This window comes from Pecten maximus, chromosome 8 (genome assembly GCF_902652985.1).
Source record: "Pecten maximus chromosome 8, xPecMax1.1, whole genome shotgun sequence".
Classification (NCBI taxonomy): domain Eukaryota; kingdom Metazoa; phylum Mollusca; class Bivalvia; order Pectinida; family Pectinidae; genus Pecten; species Pecten maximus.
Window position 1 is genome coordinate 16,261,585 of NC_047022.1, and position 18,155 is coordinate 16,279,739.

The 18,155-nt window shown below is 34.3% G+C and overlaps 3 protein-coding genes across 3 annotated transcripts; 2 read left to right on the plus strand and 1 right to left on the minus strand.

The window, feature by feature from the left end:
* The first annotated feature begins 3,643 nt into the window (after window positions 1–3,643).
* LOC117332150 (transcription intermediary factor 1-beta-like) lies at window positions 3,644–5,955 on the plus strand. The gene has a single exon (XM_033891034.1). The coding sequence runs from the start codon at window positions 3,644–3,646 to the stop codon at window positions 4,637–4,639; it is 996 nt and encodes a 331-aa protein (XP_033746925.1). The 3' UTR covers window positions 4,640–5,955.
* LOC117332151 lies at window positions 4,641–5,285 on the plus strand. Its single transcript, XM_033891036.1, has one exon. It carries the CDS (start codon window positions 4,641–4,643, stop codon window positions 5,283–5,285), a length of 645 nt encoding a protein of 214 aa, XP_033746927.1.
* Window positions 5,956–10,401: 4,446 nt separating the features above from the next.
* LOC117332592 lies at window positions 10,402–16,083 on the minus strand. Its single transcript, XM_033891565.1, has 13 exons — window positions 16,017–16,083; window positions 15,689–15,755; window positions 14,551–14,658; window positions 14,166–14,255; window positions 13,704–13,793; window positions 13,207–13,356; window positions 12,989–13,066; window positions 12,642–12,704; window positions 12,237–12,332; window positions 11,963–12,043; window positions 11,506–11,748; window positions 11,008–11,230; window positions 10,402–10,758 (listed from the first exon to the last, which is right to left on the minus strand). The coding sequence occupies exons 2-13, from the start codon at window positions 15,744–15,746 to the stop codon at window positions 10,605–10,607; spliced, it is 1,434 nt and encodes a 477-aa protein (XP_033747456.1). The 5' UTR covers window positions 15,747–15,755; window positions 16,017–16,083; the 3' UTR covers window positions 10,402–10,604.
* Window positions 16,084–18,155: the final 2,072 nt, after the last annotated feature.

The window sequence follows — 18,155 nt, forward strand, 5'->3', positions numbered from 1 at the left end:
TATATAGGTCACCAATCGTCTAGGACAGATGAACAGGTATATAGGTCATCAATCGTCCAGGACATAGTAAACAGGTATATAGGTCACCAATCGTCCAGGATATGATGAACAGGTATATAGTTCATCAATCGTCTAGGATATGATGAACAGGTATATAGGTCATCAATCGTCTAGGACATAGTGAACAGGTATATAGGTCATCAATCGTCTAGGACAGATGAACAGGTATATAGGTCATCAATAGTCCAGGACAGATGGACAGGTATATAGGTCACCAATCGTCCAGGATATGATGAACAGTTACATAGGTCACCAATCGTCTAGGATATGATGAACAGGTATATAGGTCATCATTCGTCTAGGACAGATGAACAGGTATATAGGTCACCAATCGTCTAGGATATGAACAGGTATATAGGTCATCAATCGTCTATGACAGATGAACAGGTATATAGGTCATCAATCGCCCAGGACATGATGAACAGGTATATAGGTCATCAGTCGTCTAGGATATGATGAACAGGTATATAGGTCATCAATCGTCTAGGACAGATGAACAAGTATATAGGTCATCAATCGCCCAGGACATGATGAACAGGTATATAGGTCACCAATCGTCTAGGATATGATGAACAGGTATATAGGTCACCAATCGTCTAGGACAGAAGAACAGGTATATAGGTCATCAATCGTCTAGGATATGATGAACAGGTATATAGGTCATCAATCGTCCAAGACATAGTGAACAGGTATATAGGTCATCAATCGTCTAGGATATGATGAAGAGATATATACGTCATCAATCGTCTAGGATATGAACAAGTATATAGGTCATCAATCGTCTAGGATATGATAAACATGTATATAGGTCACCAATCGTCTAGGACAGATGAACAGGTATATAGGTCACCAATCGTCTAGGATATGAACAGGTATATAGGTCATCAATCGTCTAGGATATGATGAACAGGTATATAGGTCATCAATCGTCCAGGATATGATGGACAGGTATATAGGTCACCAATCGTCTAGGATATGATGAACAGTTATATAGGTCATCAATCGTCTAGGATATGATGAACAGGTATATAGGTCATCAATCGTCTAGGACATAGTGAACAGGTATATAGGTCATCAATCGTCTAGGATATGATGAACAGGTATATAGGTCATCAATCGTCCAGGACATAGTAAACAGGTATATAGGTCATCAATCGTCCAGGACATGGTAAACATGTCATGATAATGACAAAGCAAATCCCGGTCATTTGCCTTTTCATCTAAGCATTATGCCACATTCGCATTTAGAACCAAGATTCGGTTGGCTTGTTTTAACATATCCTTTACACGAGTCCGTTTTATTTAGTCCTCACCACCTGCATGTGCCGCAATCTTATTGATTGTAATTTGCCCAATACAGCCTTGAGACATACTGTACGTGGCATAACATGTATTGTCAGATTTACACAATGTTTTGCCCATAGAAATGTTAAGAAATACAGCTGTGTTGCAAAATCCCATTGCATGTCTCAGCATTCAAATATTGTAATCATATCTAATCAGACTGGAATGTGTTTTTATTAAATCAATTAATGATTGAATGCCTGTGTTAAGCAATATCAACAACTGTCGATTTCAAAATGGCACTTGATCTCATTTCCACAGCCATGGTATGCAAATTCAAGCAAAATATGATATAAACAAAATGCTAAATGTTATACAAATTCGTTGAGTAACAATTGGAATACCAAAATAACTTATAAATAGTTTAAAATGAAGACAAGAGTAGCATGGTATATGCTAATTGAACCTAAGAGAGAAGATTCATTCAGCGTACCAAAGGGTAGTCGTCATTTCATCGAAAATGAAACACTCGTAACATAATATCACCCGAAAAAAAATGCCCAGTTTAACGTCAGGCCTACGTTCGAGTACATATATAAGAGTTATCCTCCCTGTTAGCGCTGACATATATTAGATGCAGTCAGAGAACTGCGACGGACACAAGGATAACGACAGATCTACGAGATGAACTATATAAATAGATAGATAACTCACCTTGTGTGATAACAAAAAACCACAATAATAGTTATTTTGTTTCATGACCAATTCCATAGTAAGGTCATGTTTTTATTCTTCTATAATCTTATATCAATCGTCATATTTCCAAATCAAATTTCCATACTTTTTCAGGAATAAAAAGTTTTCCCAAAATCAAATTTCTAATACAAGTAGTAGTTAAAATTTCACAACTAAGTATTATTCTACCTGTAACCACTCAACAGAGAATTGTGGCATTTTTTATTCTTATTTGGAAAAAGTAGCCTTTCAATTTTTTTTCCCTCCAAATTGGTGGCGCATTGATCACTAAAGTCAGTTTTCATGACAATCAATTCATTATTGCCTGGCCGTGTCGTATTCCCTGAAATGAATGTCATTGTTGGTAGCAGGTGGACTGCTAAGTACCACTTTGAACCTGCACCTTTACGAGTGTCTATGAGACAAACGTATATGGATTGACTAAACGTTAAGAAAAGAAAAATTAATTGTAAAAAAAGAAAGTTTCTAGAAGGGTTTAGAGTGGTCTTAGATACATTTAGCAACTGCTTTTCGGTCATACATATGGCAAGTTAATTTACAATTCAATTTACATCATTTCAAATTTGATATTAGTTTTTAAACGCTGTGTATGAATTATTGAACTTGATATTTTTTTTTTCCAAATGCTTTGTCCTGTTTCTTACCTAGAAAAAGAAAAAGAAAATAAATTCAACCAGAAAATTTCAATATACGGCGGTTTGCTATTCTTTAAAGTATTTGCAGTTTTCACAAATTAATAAATCTTTTCATATTTCTATTCATACAACAGGACGAAACAATGCGTTGAGAATCTTTAGATGACTATGATGGATTTTTACATAAGTGATTGGAAAAATATCTCTTCAACACAGAGCGCTGTAAAATATCACATTGAAGTCAAGTCTGCACTAGAATACGTAATCCCTTTTATGTGTAATGTATATTCGTATTGTTCATCCGAGTTGAATGAGAATGCCGTTATAGGAATATCTAATTTGAACACTAATATGAGATAATACACGAGGTTACCGTTTTTTGTATACAAAAAAAAACTGATTAGGTGAAAGAAATGAGATAACTTAAAATGTACTGATGTGAACTATGTTTACTGTCAATGAAGCACCAATATAAGGGATAATGATATTGCAAAATGCAACTGGCTGGTATTCAATCTAATTTGTATATACGATATTTAAAGAAAAGCACTTGGATACAAATTTTACATACTAGATGTTTGAATCAAATAGTTTAACACTGTAATACTGCATACTGGGTATAATTTAGACAAGCCTGTAAATTATTACTGTTTCATTTTGTATAAAACAACTTACATGACAAACAAACTAGTATATGTATATGCATGAACAAACAAGTGCCCTGTGCTACAGTAACAGGATATCTATAATACTGTTTCCGTTATTTCGACAATTTCTAGGGAAAATACTGTCAAAACATTTAAAGCATATGAATATAGGAACGTGCTAAATTTAATTCAATGAGGAAGTTTGAATCAAACACTTACAAATCGCTATATATACGGATAAGAACAGTTTATGCTTTACTCATGGAAAGTAAAGTATCTACTTTTAAGATAGAAGAACGTAACACATGTGTGTTGTGTGACAGTAAAGATGACGTGAAGTGGTTCTGTAATGACTGTCAAGAGGCTTTGTGTGACCGCTGTAAAGAAGGTCATCAACGAGGAAAGAAGACACGGAACGATGACGTCGTACACATACAACAGGCAAACAAACATAGCGGGGCGGTACTGCAAGAGGTTTGTAAGATACATCCAGGGAAATCAAGCGATCTGTTCTGTACAGAGTGTAATGTCGTGATGTGTTCATTGTGTTTTACCCAAAAACATAAGCAACATGCATTCAAACATTTTGAAGACGAAGTTGCCTCACAGCAACAGTTATTGTGTAACCAGTTACAAACCCTGAAACAAACATTAGACCAGTTCAAAAAACATATAGCAAACCGTCAGAAAGCGAGGCAACAGTTCGAAGACAGTGCAGATATTATCCAGAAAGACGTCAAAGAACATGGGTCGAGATTGAAAGCAGAGATTGATTCTATTGTCACCACCATTCTGGAAGAATTATCATCAATAGTTGATGAAGAAGACAACATTTTCAAACAGGATGGTCTGCCTGATGAGAACAAAGTAAAAGAGATTGAAAAACTTATCATAGAAGTGGAGCAGAATTCGGAACCCGTGTCCGGTAAAGCTTTGTTTAACCTGACGGGGAGGCTCAGGGCAATTATTCCGCGTTTTGTTTTTGTTCAGAGGAGTGTTACACCGTCCCCGCCATTCTTTGTAACCGGTCAGCCTGATTCCAAACGATTAAAGGCAATGATCGGTCATTTTCAGCACGAGAATGAGAATGAATTAGAGTTATGTTACGAGAGAAAGGAAATAAAAAGTCAATGTGTGCAACTACTTGCCACATTCCGAGTCCCTGAACAAAACAGCATATTATCAATTTGTACTTCGGACGACGCTCATGCATGGTTATCAGTCAATAGATCCAGGGAAGTTGATCAAAGTCGATAAAATGGGAGAAGTCCATCAGTCCGTTCAACTAGATTTCGAACCATGGAGTCTCGCTTTGACCAACACACAAGAGCTACTTATGACGCGCAATGATGTTTCACCACTGATTCATAAACTATCCGAGGACAGACGAGTAACGACATTTGCTAGCACAAGCCCAGCAAAAGCCTGGAACATCAGTGTTAGTGACAGTGATGAGGTATTCGTAAGTACCAACTCTAGAGAAATATTGGTGCTGAACATGTCCGGGGACAGGGTCAAACAACTCTCGTGTGGTCAGGACTGGTGCCGTATTGCGTGCTTGACTACTGGAATTGTTGCAGTTATCACCGATGGTGTTTACTGGCAAAAACCGAAAATCATTGATAAATCTGATCAGGTCATACACACGTGGAGTGGAAAGCTGGACAGTGGTAAATCCATTTTACGGAAGGGACAGAATAGTATAGCGTGTGATAACTTTGGCAGAGTGTTTGTACCTGACACTTACAATAACCAGGTATACGTCCTTCCCCCGCGTAATGATACAATGGCTCTATTGGACAAGAAACATGGGATAACATCCCCAACAGCTGTTTGTGTAGACAAATGCGGGGATGTTTGGCTCGGCTGTATTGATGGCACAGTACATGTGATGCAGCTGTGAACTAACGAGAGTCAAAGACTGACAAATCAAAATCGGCGTTACAAACTGCGATGTCAAAGTTACAAGACTTTTTAAGCCAATAAAAATGCTTGTTACAAGCAGTTTTAACATATTTCAAGAGATGAAAACAATTAATGATATAGATACTATTCGGCGAGATATATGTTATTACTATATCATGAGTAGCACCAGTGACTATGCTTAATATGATTATTATTTATATTTTGATAGCTTTTTTTTCTTCTTACTAATTAAAATACTTTGAAATTGTGATTTCTGGATTTTGCAATTTTAGAAATGAATTGTATTCATGGTATTTTTTGTAAATACATTACTACTTAAAGGTCAGAATACAGGCTTCAACGTTGAATGGTTTTATTATGGAAACATGATATACGTAAATTTTGATACGGCTTCTGTTATGGACCAACATACTGTAAAATCAGTTATTTTGGCGTACACAATGTTCAGCGTTTAACCGATGAACAAATTAGTGCAATGAGGAATTACCTCACCACAAATGCTTGCTGTAGAAAATAATATAAACAAAGTGAACAAACATAAATTTATCTTATGTTATCAGTACGAAAAATGCTAGAATATAATAACCGTTGGACTTTTACAATCATTTGTTAAGCTTTTATTTTACAAAATAAATTATATATAGTTATATGAGTTGTCATGTTATGATTGACAGTATATATAGTACATGTATCATGAAAATCCTTAACTGTGTGCAAATATATGCATTTTGGTCCTAATGAGCTTTAATCGGCAACATTGTATTTTTTGATTGTATACTATCTGGTAACGGCTGAAAAATCTTTTCATATTGGCCATTTTGAGAACAGTACTAATGACGAAAATCGTAATCTCTCTCTTGTTGAACGCAATTCAATGAAACATACAATGTATATCGAATTAAATCAGTCAGACTTTGTTATCTCGAATATTTTGATAATTATAATACCCTGCTTAACTCGAAATTCAGTTTCAACACTAAACATTATTATGAAATATACTCAGTATCCCAATATCATCGTTTCAAAGTTTTGTCATGGCCCAACTGTCTTCGAGATAACGGGCTTCTACATAAGTATTATCTATTTACAATGGGGACACAAAGTAAATGATATCATCTCTTAGGAGAGTTTAGCATAGCAAGAAAAACAAAGTAGTATTATGCTATATTCATAATAAAATATAGAAATATAAAAACATAATATCAATTTTTCAGCACCGTGCTAAAATGACATTATCAAGGGACCAAAAACCGATATTCTGGTTTGAGTCCTTTTGTAGCTTTTTTCAAAACCAACCATGCCTACAATAAACATTAGACGATGATGTTTGCAAGCAAAATAACTCATATGGACACCGATTAAACAAACATATAATATATATGCTTTCCGGAAATAAACTATTATCGGGACGTGTATTACTGTGGGACAGGAAGACACCATAGTGTGTGTGTAACCGGGGCACACTTGACTTGATAGTCATACGTTTCTGATAACATTCACTGTATTAGATTATTATCTCTTTTTTTCCGGGCTCGTTCTATTAACCCTGACCTCTATTCTTGTATTCGTATGTCGTCATTCAGTTTAAACTTTCTTTTATTCAGACATTTCAAAAAAATGTATAGTTACAAAATTGAATGTACAGAAAAGGAAATAGAAACAGGTGTCTCGGACACTTATGTAAATCTATCACCTTATCATAAACAGCAAATATAATGAGGATGGACAACATATTATTGGCATATAAGACCATATATTAACATTGAATAACAAAAGTTTAAGCAAGGACTACCAGAACTACTGATGACGCGCAAGGATGTTTCATTACTGCCTGAGGACAGACGAGTGACGACATTTGCTGACATTAGTCCATTAAAAATCTGGGATATCAGTGTTAATGAAAATGACGAGGCATTCGTTAGCATTACAACAATATGTGTGCTGAGCATGTCAAGGGACAGGGTAAGAAAACTCTGGTGTAGATAGGGAGGAGGCTGTATCGTATGTTTGACTGACGGGAAGATTGCTGTGACCACTGGCGGTGTTATAAACTGTAAGTGACTGACCATCACCAACAACTTAGATCAGATGATACACACATTGAATGGAGAACTAGACGATGGTCAGAAATTACTAGAGTTATAGTATAACATGTGATGGATGTGATAAGGTGTTCGTCCCTGATCACAATTCTAACCAGATTATGTCATATATCATATGGACAAAAAACATTTATATACCCATCAGCTGTGTGTGTCGACAGTTGTGGACATGTCTGGATCGGATGTGAAAATAGTGCACTACATGTGATTCAGTTGTGAACACAAAATCAGGACATATTGGAATGTCTGAACTAATTAAAGAAAATGGAAAAGGTATTGCAAGAGTTTTATGGGCATTCTTGTTTTCGTTTTTGTTTTCGTTATATAAATCAAAATAAATAAAACAAAATAAGAGAGAAATTTAAAAATAATAAATTGTATTATAAACGTACATATTTCCGTTAACCCTAGAAAGTCTTCCGTTAAACAATGGTGGCGCATAATGGCAGTTTCCGTATATTGTTTTGCGAGGCAGCTGCGTCAATTTTCATGATTGCGCGGATCTTTTCAGTTCATATCTTCAGTCAGGCACAAAACATTGAGCAAAATAAATACGTCTACAGTATCTTTGATAAAATAAATGTATTTAGATCGCTGGAAGAGCTGTATCCTCGGAAATGTCCAGTTCTAAGCATGCGGAACTCACATGTACTTTTTTGTTTGTAAAGAAATTGCTGATTTATAATAAAATGATTTCTACACATTTGTGAAGAGTGATACATTATTATTGCGTTATATAACCTGTGGTGTTTAACTTTATTGGATGCATATTTACGAAAAATGTAAATTACTGTGAAAAGAAATAATTATAATTCATCTCTGTAGCATCTTTTCTATTCATGTAAATCTTCTAGAATCTTGAACCTGGTGCTATGATTACCTTGTTTTTGAACATCGTTATTGAAATGTTTTGTTGTTGTTTTTTTTTTAATATAATGCTAATCTTAGCATGTTCGTTGAACTTTAAATCACAACAGTTGAAATTTCAATCCAAAGTTTTTAATAAAAGTTAACTTCCATTTGTTTCTTTTTCTTTGATAAAGTTCCTGGACGTAATCAGGAAGTATTTCACTGATTTCATCAAATGATTATCTACTATAATCTTTTGATACTCTTTTCGTGTCGTATCTCCAAATAGTATGTGACAGTCGCAGAACAGGTAAAATAAACGAGCATCATTCTGATCTCAGACAAGGTAGTTTTACGTAAATAGACCCCGGTTTCTTTTACTTAAAGAAATTCGTCAACTTAATTATTTCCACAAAAATTACTAGAATTAAGAAAATATCTGTGACAATTAACCTTCCTTTCATCAGGTACCGGTCCTATGATAAGAATTTATGTAAAAGATTTTCCTAAAGCAGTTTTTTATGAAACAGATGCCAGAGAACAGAGAGTAAATCACGTTCAACAATTAAGTAAATCATATGCAACAATTAGCGATAAACAGGCCCAAACTACAGCAAAAACATATATCACATACATTTGTATGTGTTTTTGTATTACGAGGAATTAAAAAATCTGCAAAATCAAAATATTCATAAAAAGTGCACAAATAAAAATGTCTATAACAACGTGCAACAGAAATTATATTCACATTACCCATGGTTTGAGTAGGACAAGAAACACATGCCTTGTAATCAACTCCCTTTGCCAGCGCAAAGATCAATGCATTTTTTCAAAGTCTTCATTATATATAAATCAATATTTGTTTTGTCGATTGTCGAAATTGGGTACGACATTTTGTTTACCATGTCAGTAAATTATAAATATATTTTACATTGGTTTTGGAAAGGTTCACTAACGCAAAGAATAAATTTATACCAAATGCATTTGTATCCTTAGAGGCGACTAATGTGTGATCATACAGTATCGAACTCCTTCTGTCTTCAACCTAGGTCATTCAAAGATGAAATTTCTATTCTACTTGCTTTAAAGAGTTATTATCACAAAAACAAATTAAGATATTAATGGTATTGGTATGATTTTTATATCTTATCTTATAATAGTCTCACAATATGATTTATATTCAAGAGCCGATATGTATGGCGTCCACAATATCTTTCCGGAATATCATCACGTTTTCAAAGTTTTTATTTGTAATACAAGCTACCCCATTGGATATTTTTTTTTCTAAATATGATTATTTCAATTGTCATACTTTATGTATTTGCTCTATAAAACTCATGTTAGAAAAGTGTTTTTGAAGTAAGTGCTGAATTCAAGTTTGTGCGTGTAGGAATGTAATAGCCCTGATACAGCGTATTGCATACCGAGATGGAAATAAGAGAGCATTGTCGTATTGCCCAATTTTAATTCGGACGAACCAGATATTAGATATTTGAAAATAAAGCACCATTTTTAAATGTTGAACTATGAAATATCGTGATAAAGTCAAGTTGTGAATAATTGCTTTAAATGTATTGGTTGCTTTAAAGTGTTGAGGTACATCGTTTATTTCATTAATACCTTAATACTGATCTCTCGGTTTTAGTAACGTTTTCTATCAGGTATTGACCATGTCAAATATCTTTTACCATTTAAAATGAGGGCACTTCTGAGTATTTTGTGGTTTTATAACTTTAATAACATCACCATTATTCATCGATTACATTTAGCATGCATCACGTCATTTCAACATTTTTTTTTAGAAAAACGTATTCGTTGAATACTAGCATTATTTTCAGTTATAAAGCAAAGTACGGCATGTATAGAAAAAAAACAAGGCGTTTCGCTTTCTTTTAGGCATCTGAAACTATCAATAGGTCCAAAACTGTAGAGTGCACGGTAACGACGTATTGGTTTAGCGAACTTTTTAATTGTTCATTAATTCGAGTTTTGACTTGTATACTTTATACTCAGACTATGCTTTTATAAAAGACTACAGTGGCTAATATATAGTTATACATATTATTTTATTAATAAATAAAGATAACATTTCAAGGAGACAAACATGTATTGTATGCAAATGAGAAACAAGAGACACGGAAATAAGGTCACCTATTGTTTATTCAGACCTCCTTCCGTGACAGGTTAGGAAAACAGCTACATGATAATATATATCAATCCGAAATTATGCTCCTCTAGTGTTGATTTGATTCTATACGGTGGTCCTAGAGCATGCCTTTGTGTTTCTATTACTGACAATGGTTGTTTCACAGGTGTCTGGTTTCTATTGTATGGCTAGGTACACTTTACTCGTTGTTGTTCCTGCCGTGCTTGCACTTGTGGCGGATATGGTTAAGGAATGGGCTCCTGCTGACTGGGATACGAGCCTCAAACTGCTCGTGCATGACTTGTTGCTCCAACATCTGGTTTCTGGAAGCAAGGACACGGGCCTGGAGACGGCTGTAAATAGAACAATTAGGAAAAATTAGAAACAGGCAATCGTGAATTATAATTTGTTTGAATGCATGCCCATACAAATATCTAGACTTGTTTTCATTTTGTGTATTATGAAATTCACAATGAAGTGTTTATCAAAATTCAAAATCCTCGAACATGCTCCTACTAGGACAACTGTGCTATGACAGCACCATGAAATTTAACAATTAAACAGTAATAAAAGTATATCAAGCATGTAAATTTACTACTTACGCGTGCATGAGATCGGTGAGAAGCTCGTGAACGGCCTCCTCAGACACAGCACCGTGGCTGATTCCCTGTTGAACAGTCATGACGTGACGGACAACCTCCTGGTCATCACCATAAGCGTGCATGAGAGCATCCTCAGCGCCTCTAAGGTAGGCAGGGAAGGCATTTGGTGGCCTCTGGGTGTTCTGGCCATCAATGTTGATCTCAAAGTTCATGTTCATTGGCACTGCGATCAAAAGAAACTTTGAATTAGTACAAGAACGACATATTATTTACTTTTCTTTATGGGGAATATTTCCAATACATAATTATGTTTTGGTTTGTAAATACAATCTATCATTATTATTATCACATTGATTGTGACCTTGTCTGATTGAAACGATGATAATAATCCCGTTTCTAATAATTTTGCAGAAAATATGTCATCTTTATTTGGATGATCACAAGGTTATGTCATCAAATAATATGGAATATAAATAAATAAACTTGAAGTATCCTTACTTGGTCTTCTCTGCTGCATCATCATCTGCCTTTGCATCATCATTTGTCTCTGCATCATGATCTCTTGAGGAGGAATCTCCATCATGGGCTGTTGCTGTTCCATTTGGTTTCCACCCATTACCAATCCACTGACACCCTGGAGTCCCTTCATGAGCATGGGCAAGTATTGCATGGGGTTTTCCATGATTCCGGAGTTCTTTACCTTGGTCATAATAGCCTCCTTGATCTCATCCAGAGAAGATTCTGTTGGAATATGATAATATGATATGATTATGTGAAATTTATAATATTACGCTAAATATTTACATTATTTTCAATTATAAATTATATTTTGACAATGTTCTTATTGTATAACAACCTTTTCTGTTAACTTGAAACAGCGTTAAAAATATCAATAAAAATAAACACAAAAGCAGAACAAAATACGACCTAATTGAGAGAGTGTACAACGTCTTACCATCCTTGAATTCAAATCCGTATTCATTGGCAGTGTTAAGGAACTTCTTCTTGAGCGCATTCATAGCTTTCTCTGGTGTCTCTGTAAAAGAAATAACCAAAATTAAAATCTAGATGATGGTAAAAGAGCTATGGGTTGTGCTATTTCAACAAGAAATTAAGTTTAAAAGTTTAAATGTAAACCCTATGTAGCTGTATTGTACAATACATTTCAGTTCCTGACCAAAACGATGCTTTTTTGTGTGTTTTTTTACCCTGTATAGACTGTAACTTACCCATATCCTCATCAGCTACTTCGAGTCCGAGGGTATCCATGTATCCCCTCATCTTTTCCATGACCTTGGCTCTCATCTCTTCTGGAGAAGCATCCTCTGTAAGACAAGGATACAGATAATATATGGCCACCTGCATTTAATGTTTGGTCATTTTTTTTATCCGAGAGTATGCAATACTTTATTCATAATACTAGATACAGATTGGCAATTCGTACCTGTTTTTTTTACTGGATCTTTTGTGATAGGCATGTGATAGTTGTAAAAAGCTTTTAATTAAGGTAGAGATAGGAGACCTTACAGTTTTATGATAAAACTCAGACAATATTGTCATGTTTTATGTGCCGAACTCACTTTAATAGTTATCAATAAATATACCTGACGTAAAGCGTTTATTAGCATACCAACCTGGAAGTTCGAAATGTTGTCTGAGCAGAGCCTCAAGCTGGGTCTTCATGGCTTCTGGGTTCTCTGTAAAGAAAGATATGTGTTAGTCAAGAAACGACATTAAGTTAAAGTCATAAACTTAAGTTATTTTACAACTGTTATTCACTGCGTTTAAAAATCTGTATTTTGAGCTTATATTTAGCTGGACGGTTGAGTGAAATGGAGGTTTTGATAGGAGAAACAGCCAACGTGCAATGGATGGTAGGCCAGAGAAGGGGATCAACATTATCATCGACGTTGTAAACGAACCTCCATGGTATTATATAATTTTTGAAAAAATCTATGCAGCAAACCAAACACAAACATACCAGGATCGATTTCAATTCCTTCCTCCTTCAGCTGGTCTTTCAGGAGGTTTATTACTTTTGGTAGGGCAGACTTGATATCTGTGATGAATAAAAAACATAGATTTAATAATTCATGTCAACTGTTTAAATCCAAATCAAACTTTAGCTCTTTTTTGTTTCAATCTACATTAACATTGAATTAAGATTGATAAAGGAAGTAGTATAAAATATTTAAGAACCATGGAAGTCTTCGACGTCAAGGCCGAATTCTGACAACATATCCTTTGCTTGGGTGGTAAGGGTGCCCATGATGCTTGACATATCATCCTCATTTGGAACCTCCATTCCCATATTTGCGAGCTCAGCCTTCATCATCTTCTGTATACCTCCTGTCGATTAAGAGGTTTTGGTCAAAATCTACACAACAACTTCATTTATTTTTGCATCTTGTAGAGAGAGATTCTTTAATACATCGCGAGGAAAATAATAACTTGCTGTTGAAAGTAACTTCCGCGAAGAATATTAATTTGGTGTATATAAAGTAACATGCTCTCTACTCTAAAAGGATAAAAAAAACTAATGTGTATATATTTATATAAGTAAAACAATATACTATCCGCCGTGATTATATAAATTTCAATACAGATAACCGAGTTAACGATTGATTTTGCTAGTACAATATTTAGAATAACAGGGCACGAATGTTTTCTCTTATTGACTCTTAATAGTTAACTACCGTTTTGTACGCCTCCGATCATATCCTTGATTTCGTCCATGTGCTCTGGCAAATGCTTGGCGGCATCAGTGATATCCTCCTTGGAAAGACCTGAAAGCAGATCAGAATCATGATCACCGAGAAACACAGAAAACATCAGCGTAAAACCATGGAATTTTCGCCCACAAAAATAGCTAAATGAAAAATAAAACAGTTCCTAGGGGAACCTTCTTATTCAAAACAGATATAAGGTGAATAAGCGTCCTTAAATGACGATGACTGTTGATAGGACATTAAACAAAACAACAAAAACATAACAGAAACAAAATAAGGAGAAATAAAAAATGTTTTTAAGTTTGAATATGGATTTATCCAGTATTTATATGGCTTGTTAAATAACGATCATTTTGTGTTAACCTTCACTAAAAGAAATGTTACGTATTGCAGGACACCTGCCATTGAACATGTGTTCATGTGACTTACCCATTCCCTCGACCATCTCCATCATTTGTGGGGGCATGTGCTCGATGATCCCCTTCAACTCATCGGGGTCGACATCCTTAATAAGAGATGCTGAGGAAAAGATGCATCAAATGAGTTGAAATAATGTTAGAAAGCGCATGTTATTAAATGTAATTCAACATTCAATTATCAGAAGAAACACTAATTATTATCAATATTATTTTCATATAACGAACATATGGCTTAGATTTCCGTAACAAAAGGATACAACACTTTGCATCCATTCGCAATGACAAACTGGTTATTACAACCTGACTGCTATTCTTTTACTCAAAACTACTGGATGAAATAATAATATTTCTCAACATTAGGACATGAGTATGCAGAATAATATTTATTTACTTACAAATATCGTCCATGTTGAGTCCAGACATTAAGCTCTTAGCTTGTCCCATCAAGTTGCCAATGTTTCCCATTCCGCTGAGACCTCCAATCATACCCTGGATATTCTTCACTACAAACAAATATATATATATGTTTACAAATTGGTGGTGATTGGATCTGTTTGGTATTGCATCTTACTTTGTCGATTTCATGAAACTAGTGTTTCTTTTTGTATTTTGCTTGTCATTTCATACTGAAATAAACTGTGCATATATGATTAAAGATATTTAATTTAATTTTTCTCGATACCAACTTAATCTAGCAGATCGGGAGATCGAAATAAATATATTTTTTTATTTTATTAAATAAATTTAAAAGGATGTAAATATAAAACATTTTATTTTTTTTAGCTTTTATTTCTACTAATCATGATCCTCAACTGCAGTTTGCTTAGAATTATTTATCAAAACTAGTTTTAATACACTACAACAAACACATTCAAGCTCCATTTAAATCTAATGAGAAATGTGAAATTTTTGTTTAAATAAAAAAAAAGTACAAATTCATGTTTTATTTCCCTCTATGTTGAAAAATGTAAAAAAAAATTAATATTTTCAAAATTTTGAGTTAACTTTAAGGATCATTGTTTATGAAAATTAAATCGATTTATATTATTTGTTTCGTACTGGATATCAACGATTAGAGTAATGATTCACACATAGGAGTGAGAAGTCACAGTTGATTGATCAAGCCACGTGATGATCAATCATGCTGAACGAAATGTGACAGACTCCAGGAAGTGGGTTGCATACCCGGAAGTGGATACAAATGATACCGACCGCAGGCCAGGGAGATCTTAATACTTGTTAGCGCCGTCTTTAACAGTTATAATATGAATTGATATCACTGTATCAAAGCTTTTTTGGGAAATTATATATATTTATAATCAGCTGAATTAGTAAATCTGCCAGAAATAATATCAGTGCATCAGCTTCAGTTATAATAGATCTAAGAGAGGATTAAGATTTTAATCAATCTTAATTTTCAAAAAACTACATTTTGACCATTGCATATGATAAAAATAAACAGGGGATAATAATGGAGATATATGGTGCAGCAAGAGGCATTAAACATGAAATTCATAATAAAATGTTACTTACGGTCGAAATCCATGCCCATGGCACAGGCCACCAAAACGGTCAGTATAACGATTCTCATTTTGGGTTTCTGCAGGGGAAAAAATCACATTGTTATTACTAGACGACATTTCATACACAATACATAGAAATGAAACTCCATGAAAGTCAGTGTTTCATTATAAAGACATAAATTTTCCTTGTAAAGTGCTATTATAAATACCAATTGCAATTGTAAAATATATAAATATAAATAAAAATATATATATATTCGTATTTATCACAAATTTTTTAACATTACTGTTGTAGGCCACACACGAAATTAATTCCTTTGGACGAACAGAACACTCACTTAATGTGGACTTCAGTAGCTGCTCCTTAAGTCTGAGGATTGAAGGAGAAACCGCACGATTTATAGTCAGAAAGTCACGTGACGTTTGACCATCAATCATTACCGGGTACCACGGCCGGGTATACGTGTCGCTCGTTTAGACCTGTCTCTGCCTCACGCGGAAGGAGAAGGGTTTGGGAGCCCCCCAGGCAGGCTCATGTGATGTTACTCCATAGTACCGCAATGCAGTAAAGTATCACAATATTACGACGGGCCGGCGTTTTGTTTTTATTTGAAGATCGTGTATGATATAACAAACTGTAAAACTTGTCGACAATATTCCGGGTATGATATTAGTGTCAGCTTGTACCGAGAAAAGTCGTTATTTTGATAAGAGATAGTTTTCCTTAAACGGAATTTATGTAAGAAGAAAGGCTGATTGCTATTCGCGGCTATATCGCCAAGAATGGGGAAGTCGGTCTTAAGTATATTGCATTTTAAATATCGTTTTTTAACATGAAAACATAGGAAAGTCAAATCATATTCTCTTCGGTTTATGTTTTATCATGAGCTGTAATATATTCAGGATGTTTGTGAATAATTGCGCCAGTATGACAAATGCATACGGAGAATTAAAAGAAATTAAAAAAGTTAAGAAATAACATGTAATGGAAAACATGGATATTATTTACACATTACATTGTATCAAATCTCCCTTCATTTATTTTAATATGATATAAAGCATAAAAGATTAAAAGATAATGAGAAGAATTATGTATGCTATCAATATATTTTATATAGGTTGATTCAACTACCAATATAGTAGTCAATTGAATACATACATGAATACATGGAATGAAACATTTAGAGAGTCAAGGTATTAGCGTAAACAAAAACCACCCCATGAATATAATATATGTATGAAACTGCTTCTAGTTTTACAAGTATAACATTTAATTTGATAAGATTGTTTAATATGAGTCCATTACAAGAACTTTGTCACATTTCTATTTATATATTGTGCAATAATTAACAGGTGATCTTTCAAAGAACATTCACGAATTAATCTCTGAAAGGACATGTAAATAGGAAATCTAGTGATATTAGTGATAGTTTACAAGCCTATAAACCCCTACTATTGTACAATTTGACAGAACTAACTTGATCAATTCCCATGCCTCATGGGTAACCGTGGGCTTTGCTTTTGATATGTTATTTGTTACGCTGTTTGTAAAATTCAACAACAACAAAAATGAGAAAAAGGCATGCTTCGGGGGGACACAATTAGCTCAGTTGTATCTCATATATTGAGCAAAAGAGGGTTTTGCCACAAGTGTCTATTGCACACAATAGGAGCATCGGTTTAGCCAGAATTGACTTTATAATATGTATAATTACTGATTCCATTTTGACCTTGAAATGCAAATGGCGATTGTGAACAATATTACACAAATATGGCATATAAGGAGGCATTTCAAACTTCTAAAATGCTCTTATTAGACGCTATCAAGAACTCTACATATGGCAAGCAGACTGTTTAAGGAAAAAATGGTGAATATTTTGAGGGTAATGTACGCATATTTCTAAAAAAACAAAATAAGGCCCCAACTAGTTTAACAAAATGTCTTTTAAAACGTCCTTATTAGTATGATCAGATGTCTTAAAAGTATGATAAAGGAGCATTTTTATTGATTGAAATGCCTCCCTTTAAGCCAAATTTGTGTAAAATTCCTCCTTGGAAGCTTTTTAAGGTGCATGTCGGTTAAAAACAAATCCGGTCAAACGAATGTTCCTATCATATGCTAGTCACTTGTGCGTACAACAGCTAGGCTATTTTTCAGGTTTGTGTGCCTTTGAATTATTCCCTGCTACATCTTACCACATAGAAACTCTTCAGATGAAGCTGTTACCATCTACAGCAAATATTTTTAAGAAACTACATGCCCAAACAGTCATTTTTATATATCACATGACTTGTTTTGTTCAATTTCATATATTTAGTCGTGTATTGAATTCAACATTTTTCTCCTATAAAGATGGCCGTTAATAAAAACAGAAAGAGATCCCATATCGATTTTTTTATGTATTTCTAAATGCTATTATCCTCTCTGCAAGTAGCAGGTTTCAAAACACAGTTAGGTACAATCCTGTTCAGTTATG

What these genes read in the sequence shown, in the direction of transcription:
- LOC117332150 (XM_033891034.1), top strand. Translation starts at nt 3,644, where the DNA reads ATGGAAAGTAAAGTATCTACTTTTAAGATAGAAGAACGTAACACATGT.
- LOC117332592 (XM_033891565.1), bottom strand. Translation starts at nt 15,746, where the DNA reads ATGAGAATCGTTATACTGACCGTTTTGGTGGCCTGTGCCATGGGCATG. An exon ending in CATGGGCATGGATTTCGACC is followed by an intron (nt 14,659 to 15,688) that starts GTAAGTAACATT and finishes ATTTGTTTGTAG; the next exon opens with TGAAGAATATCCAGGGTATG. An exon ending in CGGATTTGAATTCAAGGATG is followed by an intron (nt 11,749 to 11,962) that starts GTAAGACGTTGT and finishes ATATTCCAACAG; the next exon opens with AATCTTCTCTGGATGAGATC.
- LOC117332151 (XM_033891036.1), top strand. Translation starts at nt 4,641, where the DNA reads ATGGGAGAAGTCCATCAGTCCGTTCAACTAGATTTCGAACCATGGAGT.